Raw genomic sequence first — 18,166 nt, forward strand, 5'->3', positions numbered from 1 at the left:
CCTATCGGCCCGATTACACTGGGAGTCATACAGGTCTGCAAGTTTGTGCGTTTTAATTTTACGGCAATGTCTACATGTTGCAGGGTTCTTCAGGGGACCAGTCCCAATAGAGGGAGAAGAGGCAGGGCCTGTCCTGCCTCCAGTGCCAGCTGTCAGTGGCAGTAGAGGCCTTGAGGGTTGAGCATCTTCTGGATCCAGCAGAGGCCTCCCAGGAGGGGAGCCAGGTGGCTGAAGGCAAGCACTGGGAGGGCTCAGGTTCTGCCCTGGGGGATCCTGGGACTGGAGATTGGCACCTGCCCCCAAGGCTTGGCCTCTGCCCCTGGTGCCCCCCTTTGCCTGCCCAAGTCTACTGCATGTGAGCTCAGGATCCTTTCCCTGTAAGCCAAGACATGTCGCCAGTCCTGCAGGAATGAGGGGAGAAGAAAACATCAGGACAGAAGAAAACAGGCTCTCCACTCTGGGCACCCTGAACAGCTGGCCCTTGAGGACAGCAGGGGGTCTGTTCTGTGCCAGACCCTAGTGCCCAGCGGGGAGGTGTACTTGGACAGATGGAGATAGACCATTGGGTGGAGGGTCTGGGCTGACATGGGAAAGGCTCAGAACAGTCAACATGAAGGACACACGTACTTGCTGTGCAGCACAAACAGCCTTCACGAAGGCAAGAGAGAAACAGAAGGCCAAGGAGAGAGCATGTCATTTATCATGTCCCCTTCTGGTCCTCCATTGTTTCCAGCCTGGAGCCTGCCCCTGTCTCATAGCTCCCCAGTGGCCTCCAGGCTGTCCTTAGTCCCTGGGAGCTTTCTCCCAGAGGGTGAATCTCATTGACACCACACCAGGATAAGGGAACTGGCTGGTGTTGAGTGAAACCTAGAACCACCCCCACCATCTCTGTGGAGGGCATACCCAGGGCATCAGTAGCTGCATTTCCCACAAGCTTCTGCCAGGCTCAGCACAACCATGTCCCATTAGGTGTCCCAGGCCTGGTGATTGCCCATGCATTGGGCCCTGACCCCTCCCCACAGCACTGGCCTTGCCTGGGGACACACATCCCTATTCCTTCCATCCACCATGAACACATAACCAGCCTGCTCCCAAACCATGATCCTTGCCCCACACCTCCCTGTAGTCCTGGAAGCCTCCGGTGATGCAAACCAAGAGTGAGGGGCAAAGCCCTGGAGGGTTGTGGGGGCGGCTGGCTGTCGTGGGCACCTTAGCCAGTCCTCCAGGGAACTACTCCCGCCCCCAGGCTTCCCACACCCACACTCACTCCACCTCCCGCTTCCGGATGGCACGGCCTGAGGCCAGAACCTCAGCGACCTTGGACACAATGGGATCGTAGTTCATGCTGGCCACGGCGATCACCTCGTCGCCTCTGCAGGGAGAGGATGGCCAAGCCTGAGGACTGCCAGGCAGCAGCCCCTTTTTGAAGATCCTGATGCACTGCTGTCATTCTGGGGCCCAGGGAAGGACCTACCCCAGGGGAACAGGAATGTCCTGAGCACCCAGCCCTCCCTGCTTTGCACATCGGGGCTTGACCGTGCACAAGCTTCAGTCTTTCCTAAGGAAGCTCCAGCACTCCTCAGCGGGGCTCAGGGCTGGGCTCTTGTTCTGGGATTTTGCCTGGGATGAATCCCCCTTCCCGACTAAGCTCCCGCTGCTTCGCGCCAAGCTGCACCCCGGTGCTCTCACTTAGTGTAAAAAGCCACAAACTTCAGCTCCTCCAGATCCCCCTGGATGATGACGTCGTCGAAGCCTTCTCCGTAGCCTGTGGGCCGGGCAGGTGGGTGGCACCCACGTGAGCCGGAGGAGGGAACGAGACTCACAGGATCCCCTCCTAACCCCGCCCAGGCCCTGCTCCATACGTCCTTTTAGGTAGTTCCTAGCCTCGCCGCCAGCGAGTTCTTACCGGCCTCTTCCTAGTGCAGTCACAGCCCTGCCCGTAGGCTCTCCGCCCCGCCCCACACCAAGCCCCGCCCCTAAACGCCCTTGGCCCCGCCCCCATTCGAGGCCCCGGGGTTACCCGCGTAGCGCAGGCTCTTGCCAAACATGGCGGTCCAGAGGTAGGGCACGGTGTTCATCTCCGCTTCCTGCGCCAACATGTTCTGGGCTGCCACGCGCCCTGAAGGACCCAGGGCCGTGAGAACCCTGACTTTCGCCCTTACCACTCCCACACTGCCTGCTCCTGATGCCGTTGGGACCCCTGACATGTGTGGCTACTCCTCCTGGTCTCCCCAGAGGTCAAGAGACATCATTGTTCATACCACTGCTCACTTGCACCTGCAGCTGACTGTTGCAGGGGAACACCTGACTCCAAGCTCTCCACTTGATTGCTTCCTGAGAGAATCTGAATACAGTGCCCTGCCTCTGGAAGGTCTGCTTCTTGGGGTTGGGCTGTGCACACAGACACCTAATCAGACATATCAGGTCTGAAGAGGGAGGAAAATGGGCCACAAGTATGCAGGGAAGCACAGATGACAGCCACACACAGGGCTCCGAAGAGACCAGTGTGGATGGCTCCCCAGTTCCTATGAGGCCCCAGTAGACCTCTGTAGTTGGATGTACTTCAAAGTCCCCTAAACTCTCCCAGTTAAATCCTAATTATACTTGGCGGATCAGTAGCCTTGGTTACTTACAACCTAGCAACAACTTTAGACTTTGGACTTGAATAGAAATTGGTACCAGGAGTGGGGTCTCAAGCAGCAGACCCTCAGGTGTAAAGGCAGAGGGAAGGGAAAATGGGTGCAGAGAGGTCCCTTGTCCCAGGCTGGGGGTCTGGCAGTCCTCTCTCTGAGGCAGTGAGGCAACTAACGTGATGGCACCTGCAGCTTAGGGGCCCAGACCAGATGTGCACAGTGGATGAGGCTTGGGGGACTTGGTGGCCGGCAAACAGCAGGAGGGGAAAGCTATTCCTCAGAAAGCACAGTGCCTCCACTGAGCCCAGGTCTCTGGGCTTACATGGCACCTCGGGGACCTGCATGAGGCTGAACTGAGTTCACAGAGATACTTGAGTGGCCCAAGGGAAACAGAGGCACAAAGTAGGAAGGTGATCCACTAAATCCCTCCCTCCCTCCCCAGGGTAACTGCACAGGTTGGTCAGGAATTCTGCAGAATATAGGTCCTTGAGGACAAAAAAGGGAGAGACTACTAGAAGGAAAACTGAGATTAAGGAGCTGTGGCTGGCTCAATGGGGTGTTGCTCTCTGTGTTGGCTGGATCGCCAGGATGAGGCTGGCCAGAGAATCCACATCAGAGCTTTGATGCCTAACAGTGTCCGAGACCCAAGGTCAGCAACTGAGGCATGGGCATGGGGACACTGAGACCCTGGGACTCCCTCACACCCCTCCATGTGCCTCGGGACTGGCCATACCCTGAGCATGAGCCATCTGCCAATGTGGAATGTTCACTTTCCGGTTGTTCCTCCAGGCAAGGGGGAAGGTGACGGCATCACCAGCTGCGAACACGCCTGGGACATTGGTCTGCATCATCTGTAGAGAGAGGGCCCAGGACTCCATGGGTGTGACTGGGGCCCTGACCTGAACCTCCTGCCACTCCCAGCCCAGCACCGGGCCCTCCCCACCCAGTGCCATCCACCCCACCTTGTTGACAGGGATGAAGCCTCGGGAATCCAGACCGATGCCACTCTGCCTCAGGAAGCCTGTGGCGGCCACTGCACCTGACAGGACAGAGGCCTGTGTTCACTCCCCTGTCCCTCCCTTCTGCACAGTCACTCTCCACACCCCACACCCTGCGTTTGATGTGACATCCCCAGACTGATCCTCCAGGGGCTGCCACCTGAGGCCTTCATGCACCCTGGCCCCCACTAACCGGGCTCCCACAGATCCGGTGCCTCCTGCAAGACCTGAGGTATCACCTTCTCCAAGAAGTGCTCCATGAGGCCCTTAAGTGGAGGGACAGCATGCCACACCTCCTCAGCCCCTGCAGGCACTACCACCTCCCATCTTGGCCCCTACCCAAATTAGCACCTCAGCTGGAGCAAGAGCCAGTTCAGGGCTTGTCTATGTCAACTCTCGAAAGGCATGGAGATGAGTGTTACTGGGCAGCAGGCACTGGGAGCATCCTCTGTGCCAGGCCTGGGCTGAGCCCGGTACACACCTTCCTCAACAGCTCCGTAAACTAGGGGCGGTTGGGGGTCCCCGTTTGACAGATGTGGTGGAAACTGAGGCTCTGGGAGGGGAAGGGACTAGTCCAAGGTCACATGTGAGCGTGTGCAGATGGCTGTGCTGGTTTGCGCCTGCCTGCCCACACACCAACTCACCAATGCCAACCACGCAGACGTCAGCCCGCACGACCTTGCTGCTCTTCAGCACAACCTCCTTCAGCTGTGGGGAGTGGGTGGGTGAACAGGTGGGCCCAACTCCTGGGCTCAGGGGACAGAGGACAGAAAGGAGAAGGGAGAAGGGCCCACCTTTCCCTCCTGGCCCCGCAGCTCTGACACCTCAGTCTGCATGTAGAACTTCACCCGGTTGTTCTCAAACATCTGTCAGGACAAGTGGGCAGGTGGGCAGTGGATGAGAGTCCAGCCAGGGGCCAGGCTGGGCCCCACGGCTCCAAGGCGCTGGGTGCGTGCTGGAGTGGGCTCACCTTCATGAGGGCACGACCCACGCGCTCCCCCAAGAACCTCCTGAAGGGCGTCTCCTCCAGCTCCACCACAGACACGGAGTGGGCCTTCTCCGTCAGGTAAGCGGCCACCTCCATCCCTGGTCGTGGGCAGGGGTGGCAGGCTGGCACCTGCACCTTCCTCAACCAGAACTTCCCTGGGACTGGCCATGACGACCTGATCACCATCCCCACCGCCCACTACCTCTCACCCAGGAAGCCGGCTCCCACGATGACCACATTGCGGCCTCGGGCCAGCCTCACCACACGATTGGCATCCTCTGGCGTCCGGATGGTGAACACGTTCTCCATTTCTTTGCCTTTGCAGCTCAGAGTCCTGGGGCTGAGACATGGCAGTGTCAGTGAGGGCCTCCTGGCAGCCCCAGCCCCGTCCAGGCCAGTGTCCTGCCCAGTGTCCCATGGGTAAAAAGGAGACCGTCCCACCTGCTCCCTGGCGCCAGCAGCAGCTTGCTGTACTCCAGCTTGAAGCCATCCTTGAACACGACCTTCTTGTTTCTCACATCCACTGTGACCACCTGCAACCCCGGCCAGGCAGAGCATGGGCTGGGCCTCGCCGCCCACTCCTGGGTCCTGCAGTACACCCACAGCCCAGCCACAGCCTCTGAGAAGCTCCCATTAGAACAGATCCTGCCACTTGGACTTTGTTCTTTAAGCTTCAGACATCACCTTCCCCTCAAACCTCTCCTTACCCTCCCAAGTCCCACCAGTCTCTCCTATCCAGCCCTGATTGTTCATCTCCACACACCCTGGGGCTCTGTGTGTGCCCATGACCTGTCGGGAAAAAGCTCCTTGCTGTCTCCCAAGCCTGGAGCACCTCCCAGGTGCCTGGGCAGTGGGGCCAGGAAGGTAGAGCACCAAGACCCCACCCCCGGGGCCCACACAACCTCATGTTCCCACCCTCCCTCCTCGGGGCCTGTTTCCCACCCTTGACCCTGTACCTGAGCCTCGGTGAGCACCTCGATGCCATAGGCTCGGAAAAACTCCTTGGGCCTCAGGGCCAGCTGCTCAGGCTGTGTGTCCAGGGACTGCAGGGGCGAGCCAGCTTGAGAGGAGCCAGTTTACAGCAAAAGACACTGGGCCCCAGGGAAGGTAGGGCCAGCCCCAGTGACATAGGGGCTGCAGGACAGAACTCAGCAAACCCAGATCTGGCCGGGCGCAGTGACTCATGCCTGTAATCCCAGCACTTTGGGAGGCTGAGACCGGAGGATCACTTGAACCCAGGAGTTCAAGACCAGCCTGGGCAACATGACAAAACCGCGTTTCTACAAAAAATTATTAGCCAGGCGTGGTGGTGCACGCCTGTAGTCTTAGCTACCGGGAGGCTGAGGTGGGAGGATTGTTTGAGCTGGGAGGTAGAGGTCAACGCTGCAGTGAGCCATGAGACAGGCACTGCGCTCCAGCCTGAGCGACAAAGCAAGACCCTGTCTCAAAAAAAGAAAAACCAGGTGCGGTGGCTCACACCTGTAATCCTAGCACCTTGGGAAGCTGAGGTGGGTGGGTGGGCTGAGCTCAGGAGTTCAAGACTGGTCGGGGCAACATGGTGAAACCCCATCTCTACTAAAAATACAAAAAATTAGCCAGGCGTGGTGGTGGTACACACCTTTAATCCCAGCTACTCAGAAGGCTGAAGCACGAGAATCACTTGAACCCAGGAGATGGAAGTTGCAGTGAGCCGAGAACGCACCACTGCACTCCAGCCTGGGTGACAGAATGAGATGCTGTCTCAAAACAACAAGGAATCTAGACCTTTTGGGGGTACCACGGACAGGCCTGGCATAAGCAGAGAGGGCAGCCGGCCAGACCTCCATGGGGTGACAAGCAAGGCTTGAAGTGGGCTTAACTAGGACTCAGAGGGATAGGGTCCCACTTGCCCCACCCCCCCTACCTTGCTGAGCTTGGGACGGTCATAGGGAAGGTGCCGGTCTAGCGTGCACAGAACGATCCGGTCGGAGAAGCCCTCCTGCCGCAGTGTCTCTGCACACACCAGGCCAGCTGCACCTGAGGGAAGGGGCCCGTGGGCCGGGGACCACTTCTCACCAATCCCATCTCCCACCCTGCCCCTCACGACCCCACTACCAACCTGCGCCCACAATGAGCACATTGGTGCTACTGCTGTACCCAGCACTTGGGGAGATACACTTGGCCATCACCTTGGTCCTTCGCTGCAGCTGTAGGGCCTGTGGGTGCCAGGAGGGTGGAGGGTCATTGCCATCATCCTGGAAGGCAGGTCCTGCCACTCCAGCCCAGCTTCATCCCTACCGCAACCCCTCACTCTGCTCAAGTGACATGTGCCAAGCTCCTCTCACCGCAGGGCCTTTCCACATGCCATTCTCTGGGCCAAGATGCCCTCCCGGCTCCTCCCTCCTGCCTGAGCCCCGAGCTACCCCCTCACCTGCTTGCTGGCCCGGACGTACACCTTCTCCTTCTCAATCTTCACCTGCAAGGGCTGCATTCCTCAGGACCAGCCCCAAACCCCACACCCCCAGGTTCTCACCCCACCACACTCCTGGCCCCACCTGGAACTTGTGCAGACTATCCAGGCCGGGGAAGTCCTCCAGGTCCCCAGTGCTGATGTTGAAGCAGGCGCCGTGCCAGGGGCAGCGCACGCGACCACGGGACAGAACGCCTGGGAAGGGGAGGTGCTAGGCTGGGGCCACCAGCAGGGCTTGCTTCCCAAGGATCTCAGTGCCCTGGCAACTGCGGGCCCCTCCCCAAAGCCCGGGAGACTTCACTAATAGATGAAGATCCTGGGGTCTGGGGAGGAGCCAAGCTGGCATGGGGCCTGGAAGGTCCCCCTCACACCTCCCACCTGACAGCTCACCTTTCACCAGGGGTGCGCCGTAGTGCGGACACTTATGGCCCAGGGCGTGGAACTCCCCATTGTCCTTCACCAGCAACACCTTCCCCCAGCCCAGCTCCACTTCCCGCATCCTGGGGAACCGCAGCACTCAGAGGTCAGGCCAGACACCAGGCACAACCTCCTGGCAGCTCCTCCCAGTGTCCATCCAGCCTTCTGGGGAGCAGGCCCAGACCGGTAGAAGCCACAAAGGCAGTGACCAGGGCAGCAGCTGGTCATAGCCCCTTCAGGCCAACCCCGACCCCCGGCTACGGCCTGTACCTCACCCTCCCACCTTGGGACCCCTGATCCCCCCTCCCAGGCAGGCCCAGAACCCACTGGCCATTCTCGAGATCCTTGACGTGGCAGACAGCAGCCTCCACACAATCCTGAGGGCTGGGGTAGGGGTGAGGGGTGGGCAGGCGCTCCTCCGTGTGGAAGTGGCGGGCCGTGCCGTTGCCCTGGTAGGCCCGGGGGCTGCCCTTCCCACTGGCCGACAGCTCCTCCTTGCCTCGTTCTTTCTCAGGCAGCACCACCTCGATCTTGAGCTCCACTGTGGGCAAGTCAGCGCCTTCAGCCCTCTACCTCAGCCCACTTCCTCCCCCATCCATCAAGCTGGGTGCAGAGGCCAGCTCCTTGGGGTGCCGGGAGGCTCCGCCCTGCCTGGTAACCTCCTCAGAATGCCCTCTGCACCACCAGCAAAGAGCCTTAAACCTGGCACGAAGCAGAGGAGGGGCATATATGGGTAGGGGTACACCCGGGTCTGCTTGAATTAATTTCTGCATGTCTCTTTTTTCTTTTTTCTTTCTTCCTTTTTTTTTTTCTTTTTTTGAGACAGAGTCTCACTCTGTCGCCCAGGCTGTAGTGCAGTCATGCAAACTCGGTTCACTGCAGCCTCTGCCTCCTGGGTTCAAGCAATACTCCCATCTCAGCCTCCCCAGTAGCTGGGATTATATGTGCACACCACCATGCCAGGCTAATTTTTGTATTTTTTGGTAGAGACAGGGTTTTGCCATGTTGGCCAGGCTGGTCTCAAACTCCTGACCTCAAGTGATCTGCCCACCTCAGCCTCCCAAAGTGCTGGGATTACAGGCGTGAGCCACTGTGCCCCACCTCCTTTTTCAATGACAGTATTAGTGAGGGGGGCACAGAGCTGAGTTCCTTCAACCCTGCAACTCTCCTGGCTGCAGAAACCTCTGTGGCAGAAAGAACCCTGAGACCCTCAAGTCCTGCATCTTCCGACGGACAATGACGATGTCCCTGACAGCTCAGGGACACATTTAGGGTACAACTCAAGTGCACACAGGAATTCAAAAGTGGTAGCAGCTCAGGTCCCATCCAGTGAATCTGGGTGACAGGAAGTCAAGGGTTCATTGTTCTAGTCTTACAACTTTCCCGTATATTTGAATTGTTTTCAAAAATTAAAAAAAATTGGGAGGCTGAGGCAGGAGAATGGCGTAAACCTGGGAGGCGGAGCTTGCAGTGAGCTGAGATGTGGCCACTGCACTCCAGCCTGGGCAACAGAGCGAGACTCCATCTCAAAAAATAAAAATAAAAATAAAAATAAATGTACACAGCATAATTCACAGCATAATTTCAGCTTCTTTTTTTTTTTTTGTTTTTGTTTTGAGATGGAGTTTCCCTCTTGTTGCCCAGGCTAGAGTGCAATGGCGCGATCTCGGCTCACCGCAACCTCCGCCTCCCGGGTTCAAGCGAGCGGCTGGGATTACAGGCATGTGCCACCACGCCCAACTAATTTTTGTATTTTTAGTAGAGACGGGGCTCCATGTTGGTCAGGCTGGTCTTGAACTCCTGGCCTCAGGTGATCCACTGGCCTCAGCCTCCCAAAATGCTGGGATTACAGGCGTGGGCCACCACACCCGGCCCAATTTCAACTTCTTAAAATAGCTTTTCTCACCAATTTGAGAATCCTTCACTGACCAGGTGCTGGGTTTTCAGTGTCCTCGTGTGCCCTGGGGGTGAACCCGAGCATGGGAAGGCATGTGGACAGCACAGCCCCCCGACAGCCTCCGTACAGAGGCCACTTCCCCAGCGTGCCCACGGGGCCAGCTCTAGCGGGGAGTGAGCCAGATTGCCATTTTCTTCTTTTTTTTTTTTTTTTTTTTTTTTTTGAGACGGAGTCTCGCTCTGTCGCCCAGGCTGGAGTGCAGTGGCCTGATCTCAGCTCACTGCAAGCTCCGCCTCCCAGGTTCACGCCATTCTCCTGCCTCAGCCTCCCGAGTAGCTGGGACTACAGGCGCCTGCCACCTCGCCTGGCTAGTTTTTTTTTGTAGTTTTAGTAGAGACGGGGTTTCACTGTGTTCACCAGGATGGTCTCGATCTCCTGACCTCGTGATCCACCCGTCTCGGCCTCCCAAAGTGCTGGGATTACAGGCTTGAGCCACCGCGCCCGGCCATTTTTCTTCTTTATACTCTTCCACATTTTCCAAATTCCCTGTGATGTGCCGGGGATATTTTTCTAATTAGAAGGGAACAATAAACAGAATTTTTAGCAGCAATAATCCAGCCTCCCAGGCTGCTGCAGCCGGGAGGAAGCTGAGCGATGGACACTCAGCCCCTGGCACAGCATGGGCCCAATGCTGGAGCAGAGGTACCTACCTCTCTCACTTCCCAAGGCACCAGCGCCTCTGGGTTTTACCTCTCATCCCCTCCACCTCAGACCTGACACTCCAGAAACCAAGAACCCAGAGAGGCTGCGGAGATGCACCTCCAGGCCTTCGTCTGAGCTGTCCGCTGGGCTGGGGCTGCCCTCTGCCATCCTTCCTATCTACCCAGACAAGGTTCAGGAGTTGCCTCTCCTGGCTGCCCAGCCCCTGCATATCCGTCATCTCATGCTCTGCTAAATCCTCCACCCTGGCCAGGCCCCCTCCCCAGTCCCAAGTCCCAGCCCTACAGCTCAGGCCCAGGCATAGCAGGGGACAGGGGCAAAGGTCAGTTCCTTGACCCCAGCCCAGCAGGGAAGGTGCAGAGCACAGAGCCACACTGAGGCCGTCATATCAGGTGGGGGGTTATGGGTGGGGCTTTCATTCCATTTTCTATACTTTATGTAATGGTGTTATAATGTTTTTGGAAGACTTAAAAAGAGAAATACTTTGGACTTAGCTGACACCAGCTCTGGAAGCTGTGGGAGCTCACAAATAGCCTGGCAGGGGGGCCAGATAACGCCAAGCCAGGCTGCTCTCATCCTCCACCTCCTCCCAGAAGGCTCCAAGCCCGCTCACTGATGCGGTCTAACGAAAGCCATTAAGTCAGGGGCCCTTTGGAAAGGTGGAGGGGAGGGGCGTCTCTGCTCACCCACAAAACCAGATCAGTGACTTCTGGCTGCCCATAAGACCCGCCTTAGCCCCTTTGGGCCTTAAGATGCCTTTATTACAAAATGGAGAGAAGGCCAGGTGCGGTGGCTCATGCCTGTAATCCCAACACTTTGGGAGGCCAAGGCAGGAGGATCGCTTGAGTCCAGGGGTTCAAGACCAGCCTGGGCAACAGGGTGAGACACGGTCTGTACAAAAAATTTAAAAATTTGCCTGTTGGCCAGGAATGATGGCTCACGCCTGTAATCCCAGCACTTTGAGAGGCCGAGGCGGGCGGATCACTTGAGGTCAGGAGTTCGAGACCAGCCTGGCCAACATGGCAAAACCCAGCCTTTACTAAAAATATAAAAATTAGCCAGGCATGGTGGCATGCACTTATAATCCCCGCTACTTGAGAGCCTGAGGCAAGAGAATCGCTTGAACCTGGGAGGTGGATGTTGCAGTGAGCCGAGATCGTGCCATTGCACTCCAGCTTGGGCAAGGGAGTGAGATTCTCTTTCTCAAATAATAATAATAATAATAATAATAATAATGATAAATAAATAAATAAATAAATAAAAATAAATAAAATTGCCAGTCGTGGTGGTGCAGGCCTGTAGCCCCTGCTACTCAGGAGGCTAAGGTGGGAAGATCACTTGAGCCCAGGAGTTCTAGGCTGCTGCAAGCTATGATTATGCGACTTTACTCCAACCTGGGCAACAGAATGAGAGCCCATCTCAAAAAATGAAAATAAAACAGAGAGAACAGCAAATGCCTACCTCATTGGTGATAGTGGATGCTGAAGGAAATAATGTATGTAACCCAGAGTAGAAGCTCAATAGATGGAGTTGGGCAGCAGTGTTTTACCAGTTAGCTCTGAGCCTCCTAGCAGCCATGGTGAGGATGGAAAGCCTTTAGGTAGCAGTTGTGGCCTAATAAAAGGCGGGTGAACAGATGCTAAGAGAGCTGCACTTCCTCCTAGCTCTGAGCTAGGTGAGGGACTGGCCTGATATCTTCTTATCAAGAACTCAGACGGGACACGCAGGAGCACAGAGGGAACCCAGGAAGCAGGTGCTGATGCACATGGAGCCACAGAATCGAGTGGGGCAAGATAGTGAGTGATTTGCACAGAGGTCTTCTGCTTGCTATAGTCTCTTTGTGGCCCCTTAAGACCCCAGCAGAACCCTCATGCCCCAAACGCTGTAACTCCCATATCTGGAAATTCCCTGAGCCTCATGCCTGACCTGCCCAGCATGGGCACCTGGGGCCTGAGCCTCTGGCTACGGGCCCACAGGGGAGGCCTGGCAGCACAGAGCCCAGCTCAGAGAAGGGATAACAAATAATATTCCACAAGTGTTTCTTGTGTGTCAGGCCCCCATGCTAGGCACAACAGCCCCACTTTACAATGAGGATGCAGAGGCTCAGATGCTGAAGGCCTCACAGCCGGGAAAGGGCAGGGCTGGATTTGCCTAAATTCTTAGCACTGCCTTTGGTGAGAGCGGCCACCCCCCACACTGGGCCACGGGTCCCAGGCAGGCCAGCCCTTTGGGGTCCTTTAAAAGAACCTGCAGGTGGCATCTTCTGCCAGGGCCTCCTGCCAGCCCAGCAGTGCCACAGACGCCTGGTATGAGGCCAGCTGGCATCATCCCACCCACTTCTAGGGGGAGACAATGGACATCATCTGCCCAAGGCACATTTTGAGGCAGGGAGGGATCCAGCCCAGGCCTGGGTGTCCACAGCACAGGAGTTGGGGGAGGAAGAGTGGCTCCCTGGAGCAGAGGCAGGTGGGTCCCTCTGTCTGGTGAGTCACTACAGTTCTCCTCTCTCCCCTAAGTTCCCCCTCAGACCCAGGAAAGGGAGAAAAGGCTCACAAGTTCCAAGGTAACGGAGCCGATGGGTATCAGGTAAGGGGAGCTGGGGTGAGCTGGCTGGGGCAGGGTGGCCTGGCGGGGTGAGTGGAGCACTGGCTGGGCTCTTGAGGTCTCTCTAAGCCTAATTTTCTCCATCTGTGACAGAGCTGCACACTCCTGCCTCCCTGGGTGTTGTGAGGAGAGAAGAGGGAAAGTGGGGGGCCAGAGGGAGAGCTCTGCAGACATGAGTCTTTAGTGGAGAAAAGACGCAGGCCTCTCCCAGCACCCCAGGACACTATCACTTCTGGCCAGAGTAGCTCAGGCTAAGTTGGGTGGTGATTTCCTGTATAAATGGGGAAGTGTGCCCAGAAAGGCCAAGAAGGCAGCCCGAGACCACACAGGGGATCAGAGGAGGCGAAGAGAGCCAGGATCTGCTCACTACACCCTCACAGCAACTCTAAGAGGTCAGGGTGGCCAGGCCCTCTCTTTTGCAGAGAGAAAAACAGAGGCTCAGAGGGGTAACTTGCATGCCCTAGGTCATAGAGTGGCTGAGGTTGTCTCCAGTCCCCCCACTTCCCTGGCCCTGGGGGCATAGCCCCTTCCCCAACCCTGCAACAGGAGGAACCAGCTTTTCCTTTTCCAAGAAGGGTCCTGCTCTTATTCCCACCACCAACACTCAAAGCCCCAAAGAAAAAGGGGCACCCAGTGGAGGAGGGGCCAGCTGGGGAACTGCTCCAGGCCCCCTACCCCCTCCTGGCTGCAGCGTATTAACATTCCGAGCAGGCTCCTGCCTAGCCTGACCTACTTCGGAGGCTTGCCGAGTGCAGAGGGGGAGGGCGGGGGGAAGAGGGGGGAGGAAGAGGTGGGGAGGGAGGAGGAAGGATGGAGGCAAGAAGACAGGAGGTACCTGGTTTGGGCTTGGAGAAACAGCCACCCATGGCGAGTGGCCTGAAGATGGCCGGCAGGCAGGAGCACAGATGGGGAGCTGTCGGAGGCCTAGGGCGCCCCCCATGGGGCTGGACCCCCTGAAGGCCTTAGAGATGCTGGAGATGCCATCCTGCTGGAGCTGCTCTAGGACCTGCAGGGGAGACTGGGGCCGTCATGACCAGGGCGTGTGGGCAGAGGTAGAGACACACACAGAGAGAGAGAGAGATGGTGGGAGCTTCAGAGAGTCTTACATTTGAGTTGGGAACCATGGCGTGTAGGTGAGCCTGATCCCAGAGCGTGGGGCCCTGGAGGACACCTCCCCTTTGAAGCCCTCCAAGCTCAGCTCTCTCACTCCTCCAGTGGAGTTCCTCGCCCCAACCTCGGCCACCCTTGGTCCAGCCCCACAGCTGCCTTGCCCAAGAAATCCTCCCTGATTTCTGCTGCCTCCTCATGCCCCCCTTCCCCTCTCCAAATCCCACAGCCTGAGAGTTCTTGGACCCTCCATTGTACCGGGAGACCACCATGCCTAAGCGTAAAGAGTGGGTCACCTTGGGCAAGCCAAAGCCCTCCTCATCCTTGGTCTTCTCCCTCCTACAATGCGGGTGTCATCAGGCTCCCTCTAGCCCAGCCCTACCCTGGCTAGTACTCTGGACACCCACCTCCTCTCAGGGCAGCCACTGCTCTGTGTTCCAGGCCCAGCAGTGGACTGAGGCTGCCGGGCCTTGGAAGGCCGGGCAGGGAGGGCAGGGGTCCAGGAGGCGGCCCAGCCTCCACCCTCCTCCCAGCTCAAGCTGTGGCCAGGAGGGGCTGGGGGGTGGTGTGGGGCTGGGCCAGTCCACTGGTCCCCAGGGAAACCCAGCTCTGTGGTGAACAGAAGTGGGCGGCCAGCCCGGCCCTGATGGGGTTAGGGGAAAGAGAAGCCGGGCACACAGCCCTGCCATGCCTGTGCCCAGCAGCCATAAGCTCCCCCTACCCCCGACTCCAGCCCTTCGCAAATGCCCACTAGGCCTGTGGTGCTGGGGTCTTGCCCAACAGCAGATGGGGAAAGCAAGGGGCCAAGGTCTCATCAAGGTCAAGCAGCAGGGGTATCCCTGTGGCCTCCTACCCCACCCTCCCACCTCCATCAGTTTTAAGATGGGCAGGGGCCCAGAAAGCCCCCATATCACCCTAAGGCCCTGCAAGGTGCCCTGGGGGAGGGACACCTGCACAGCAGAGAGCTCACTGTAGCCCAGGTGCCTTCCAGGCTACAGGGCAGGCCTTCCGGAAGATGCAGCCTACAGGTAGGACTTTGGAAGGCCCAGGGCACAGGCATAGCTGCCTTGTTTGCAAATGACCTCCCCACAGTCCATCCCACTGTCATCCTCCGGTTTCCTCTGGAACTTCTTCCTGAAGTCTCACTTGAGGTGGGGCTAAGGCCCACCTGGTCTGGCCCAGATCCCAGAAGGGCTGTGGGTGGGTGCCTGAGAGCGAGGGGTGCAAACAAAAGCCCAGGTTGGAGAGAGACCATTGGTGCCTGGCCCCTGCGCCTGTCGGCCCTCAAGGTGCCCATTACAGGGGAGGAGCCGGTGACTCCCACAGCCACTGGGGTGTGCCTTGGCTCTTTCCCCCACTTGTCACCAAGGAAGGTCTGTAAAACTCAACAGCCACCTGCCCCACCTGCCCCCTCCCTGGGCACTAGGCAGCCCCTCCCCGGGTCCTGGCTTCAGCCCTGGCTCAGCCCTGCCCACTTCCTTCCTGGCTGACCTCAGGCCTCACCTGCTAGGCCACAGATCCCAGAAAAGGTCAGACCTGGTCTTGCCACTGGGGACCTGCCCAGGCTGTGCTGTCCTTCCGGAGTACCCAGGGCCCTGAATCCCCCAGGGCCTGGGCCAGGAAGAAGACTGGGTGGGGCCCCTGTGTCTTCGGCCTACTGTGTGCTAGATCGGCTTGGAGCCCAGTCACCCCACTCAAAGGCAAAGGTCCTTGCTAGGGGCAGGGCAGTAGGGCCCCCCAGGTTTGTGCAGAATGCCAGAGTGCTGTTCCTTGCCCATGAGCTGCCCACTGCAGAAAAGTTCTAGCAGAGTCCAGTGCTAACTGGACTCTGCAGGAGTCTGTCTGTCCCAGGGACCCCAGGACCTGTGAAGCGGGACTGGATTACCCCCATCTCACTGAGCGGCCACTGCTCCACCTGACCCTCCCGGGGTTCCTGGCGCCCGCCCCGTGTGCAGGCTGGGCAGGGTCCTCTCCCCACTCCTCCACCTCTTGCCCACCCGCCCCCACTGCCTCATCCCAAGGGCTCCTGCCCAGATCGGGCTCCCAGTGGCTTCCAGGCGTCCTAGGGGTGGCATCTGATTCCAGTCCTGCCTTGGAGTGTGGGGGCTCCGCGCTCTCCCCTCCCCCACGGAGCTCAGGCGCAAGCCTCTGTCCACTCTCCTCGCCTCTGCACGTGCAGTTCCCTCGCTCTGGGAAGCCGGTGGCCGGTGCCAGCAGCCTCGCCGGCTCCATCCCGGTGCCCCGCCAGACCTTGCAGCCCGGGAAGGGGGATTGGCACACAGTGGGAAGCCGCGGCGAGCAGGGAAGGGGCGGTTGTGGGACGAGAGAAGGACGAGGTGTGCTCCGGCCCCCGGGCAGTGCCTGTGGCCACGCTTGCCGACCCCCAACCCCTAACGTGCCGGGCCCGGGTCCGAGACCTGCGAGCACAAGCGCTGGCCCCCGGCGCCGGGGCGAAGAGGCAGGGCGGCGGGCGGGGACCGGGGTTCCGGGGACCAGGGTCCCCGGGGCGGGCGCTCACCTGGGCTCGGCGCGGGCCTGGACTCGGGAACCGCTTGGGGCCGCGGGCGCGGGGGGGCGGGGAGGCGCGGGCGGGGCGGGGCTGGCGCTGCGGCTGCACTGCGGCCGGGGAGCCCGCGGCGCCCAGCACCGCCCCGCCGGGCCGGAGCAGGTGGTGGGCGGTGGGGGACATAGAGCAGGCCGAGGCCCTCGGCGTCCGGACCGGAGTCGCGGAGCGTGGGGAGGCAGCCGGGGGCCGCTCTGGCAGGGGGCGCCCCGGACCCGGGTCTGGGTCTCCGGGGATCCTCGCGACCTCCCAGGGATGCCCAGCTGGGGCGCGGGCAGGGTCTGCTTCTTTTTTACTTTTATTTCTTTCCAAAGTCTCAGAACCACTGTGGGCGGGGTGGGGGAACTTGAATCACTCTGAGAAACCTCCACAAGAAAGAAAACCCCAATCAGGCCGGGCGCGGTGGCTCAAGCCTGTAATCCCAGCACTTTGGGAGGCCGAGACGGGCGGATCACGAGGTCAGGAGATCGAGACCATCCTGGCTAACACGGTGAAACCCCGTCTCTATTAAGAAATACAAAAAAAAAAACTAGCCGGGCGAGGTGGCGGGCGCCTGTAGTCCCAGCTACTCGGGAGGCTGAGGCCGGAGAATGGCGTGAACCCGGGAGGCGGAGCTTGCAGTGAGCTGAGATCCGGCCACTGCACTCCAGCCGAGCGAGACTCCGTCTCAAAAAAAAAAAAAAAAAAAAAAGAAAACCCCAATCAAACCTTACTGCCCACAGCTCCCTTCACTGGGTGGGGGAGTTCAGGTTCACCTGTGTCCTAGGTTCCTCCCGGCCCTCTCTCCACACGTACCAGGGTCTATTTTCAATTATATTTTATTACATTTTTCTTTTTCTCACCTGTCATTTACCAGAACTCCTTGGGTCTCCAGAAATCACAGTGCATCCTGGTGTTGTGCCTCCTCCTCCAGGAAGCCTTCCCTGACCAGCCTCCCCTCTATTAGGGCTGATTATTCTGGTTCCTAACACTTGGGTGTTTCATTGTCTTTAATGTGTGGATCTCTGCATTTGTAGGTAGACTTTGTCCTTCCAGCAGGCTAGAGCACAGAGGCTGTGTGGGTTCCTCCCCTGTCTGGGCCTTACTCTCCTCTCCTGTAAGGAGGACAATAATGACAGCAGTAATAGTCCCCTGTGCCAGGCCCAGCCAGTCTTCCCAGGCCATCCTCTGGGACTATTTGTGCCCCACCCCACTAGGGGGCAAGTTCGAGCCCCCCAACCCCACCACCCTCCTACAATTTTACAGATAGGAAACGCAGCCCAGGAAGTCTTGGTCTTGCTCAGGGTCAGGAACAGGCCCTGCATGGGTCACACTGGGAGCAGGTGGTGGGGTGCCCAGGCCCGAAGGGCACATGTGGCTCAGTTCAGGAAAGTCCTCTCAGCTCATGTGTCGCTTCCACAGTGGGACCGTTGCCACTGCCATAGGAGAGTCCCATCACGGGGCAGATGGCAGTGCTTGGGCCTGGTGCCCTCCATCTCCAACCAGCCTGCCCCCATTTCATGCACGTGGTGATCTGGCTGCCCCACCCCCCACCCACCCTCAGAATCTCCTGCAGCCAGGAAGACAGTGTGCCTCATAATAACTACGGCTGTGATTTTGCATGCATTTATTTCCTTACCCATCACAACAGCCTGAGAAGGAAGGTTCTTTTGTATTATCTCCATTTCACAAGCAGAGAAACTGAGGTTCAGTGAGGTTAGGGACTCTCCAGGGCCACACAGCTGCTAAGTGGCAGAGCAGCCCTGGGCAGGCTGGCCTCCCAGGTGGAGGGTTGGAAGCAGGAGGGGAGA

The 18,166-nt window shown here is 58.6% G+C and overlaps 1 protein-coding gene across 11 annotated transcripts; it reads right to left on the bottom strand.

The window, feature by feature from the left end:
- Nucleotides 1-36: 36 nt before the first annotated feature.
- LOC105480672 (AIF family member 3) lies at nucleotides 37-16,391 on the bottom strand. 11 transcript variants are annotated; one of them, XM_011739767.2, is made up of 21 exons: nucleotides 16,332-16,367; nucleotides 13,542-13,712; nucleotides 7,813-8,026; nucleotides 7,459-7,568; nucleotides 7,154-7,263; nucleotides 7,030-7,074; nucleotides 6,718-6,814; nucleotides 6,523-6,635; nucleotides 5,576-5,662; nucleotides 5,061-5,152; nucleotides 4,829-4,959; nucleotides 4,602-4,717; nucleotides 4,426-4,497; nucleotides 4,276-4,339; nucleotides 3,596-3,672; nucleotides 3,367-3,484; nucleotides 2,021-2,119; nucleotides 1,690-1,765; nucleotides 1,268-1,372; nucleotides 628-648; nucleotides 37-401 (listed from the first exon to the last, which is right to left on the bottom strand). In XM_011739767.2, exons 2-21 carry the CDS (start codon nucleotides 13,570-13,572, stop codon nucleotides 362-364), a joined length of 1,818 nt encoding a protein of 605 aa, XP_011738069.1. In that variant the 5' UTR covers nucleotides 13,573-13,712; nucleotides 16,332-16,367; the 3' UTR covers nucleotides 37-361. The 11 variants fall into 11 exon arrangements, with proteins under 11 accessions (XP_011738069.1, XP_011738071.1, XP_011738077.1 ...); XM_011739769.3 differs by lacking the exon at nucleotides 16,332-16,367 and adding an exon at nucleotides 14,221-14,270; XM_011739775.3 differs by lacking the exon at nucleotides 7,459-7,568 and having other exon boundaries at nucleotides 16,332-16,391.
- Nucleotides 16,392-18,166: the final 1,775 nt, after the last annotated feature.

The sequence above is a fragment of the Macaca nemestrina genome, chromosome 15 (genome assembly GCF_043159975.1).
Source record: "Macaca nemestrina isolate mMacNem1 chromosome 15, mMacNem.hap1, whole genome shotgun sequence".
NCBI classification, from domain to species: domain Eukaryota; kingdom Metazoa; phylum Chordata; class Mammalia; order Primates; family Cercopithecidae; genus Macaca; species Macaca nemestrina.

Bases quoted from the DNA above. Each gene is read 5' to 3' on its own strand.
- LOC105480672 (XM_011739767.2), bottom strand. From the start codon at position 13,572: ATGGGTGGCTGTTTCTCCAAGCCCAAACCAG. The intron at 7,264-7,458 runs GTGAGCTGTCAG...TCCCCTTCCCAG, and splicing joins CGGCGCACCCCTGGTGAAAG to GCGTTCTGTCCCGTGGTCGC. The intron at 5,663-6,522 runs GTAGGGGGGGTG...TCGCCCCTGCAG, and splicing joins ACCGTCCCAAGCTCAGCAAG to TCCCTGGACACACAGCCTGA.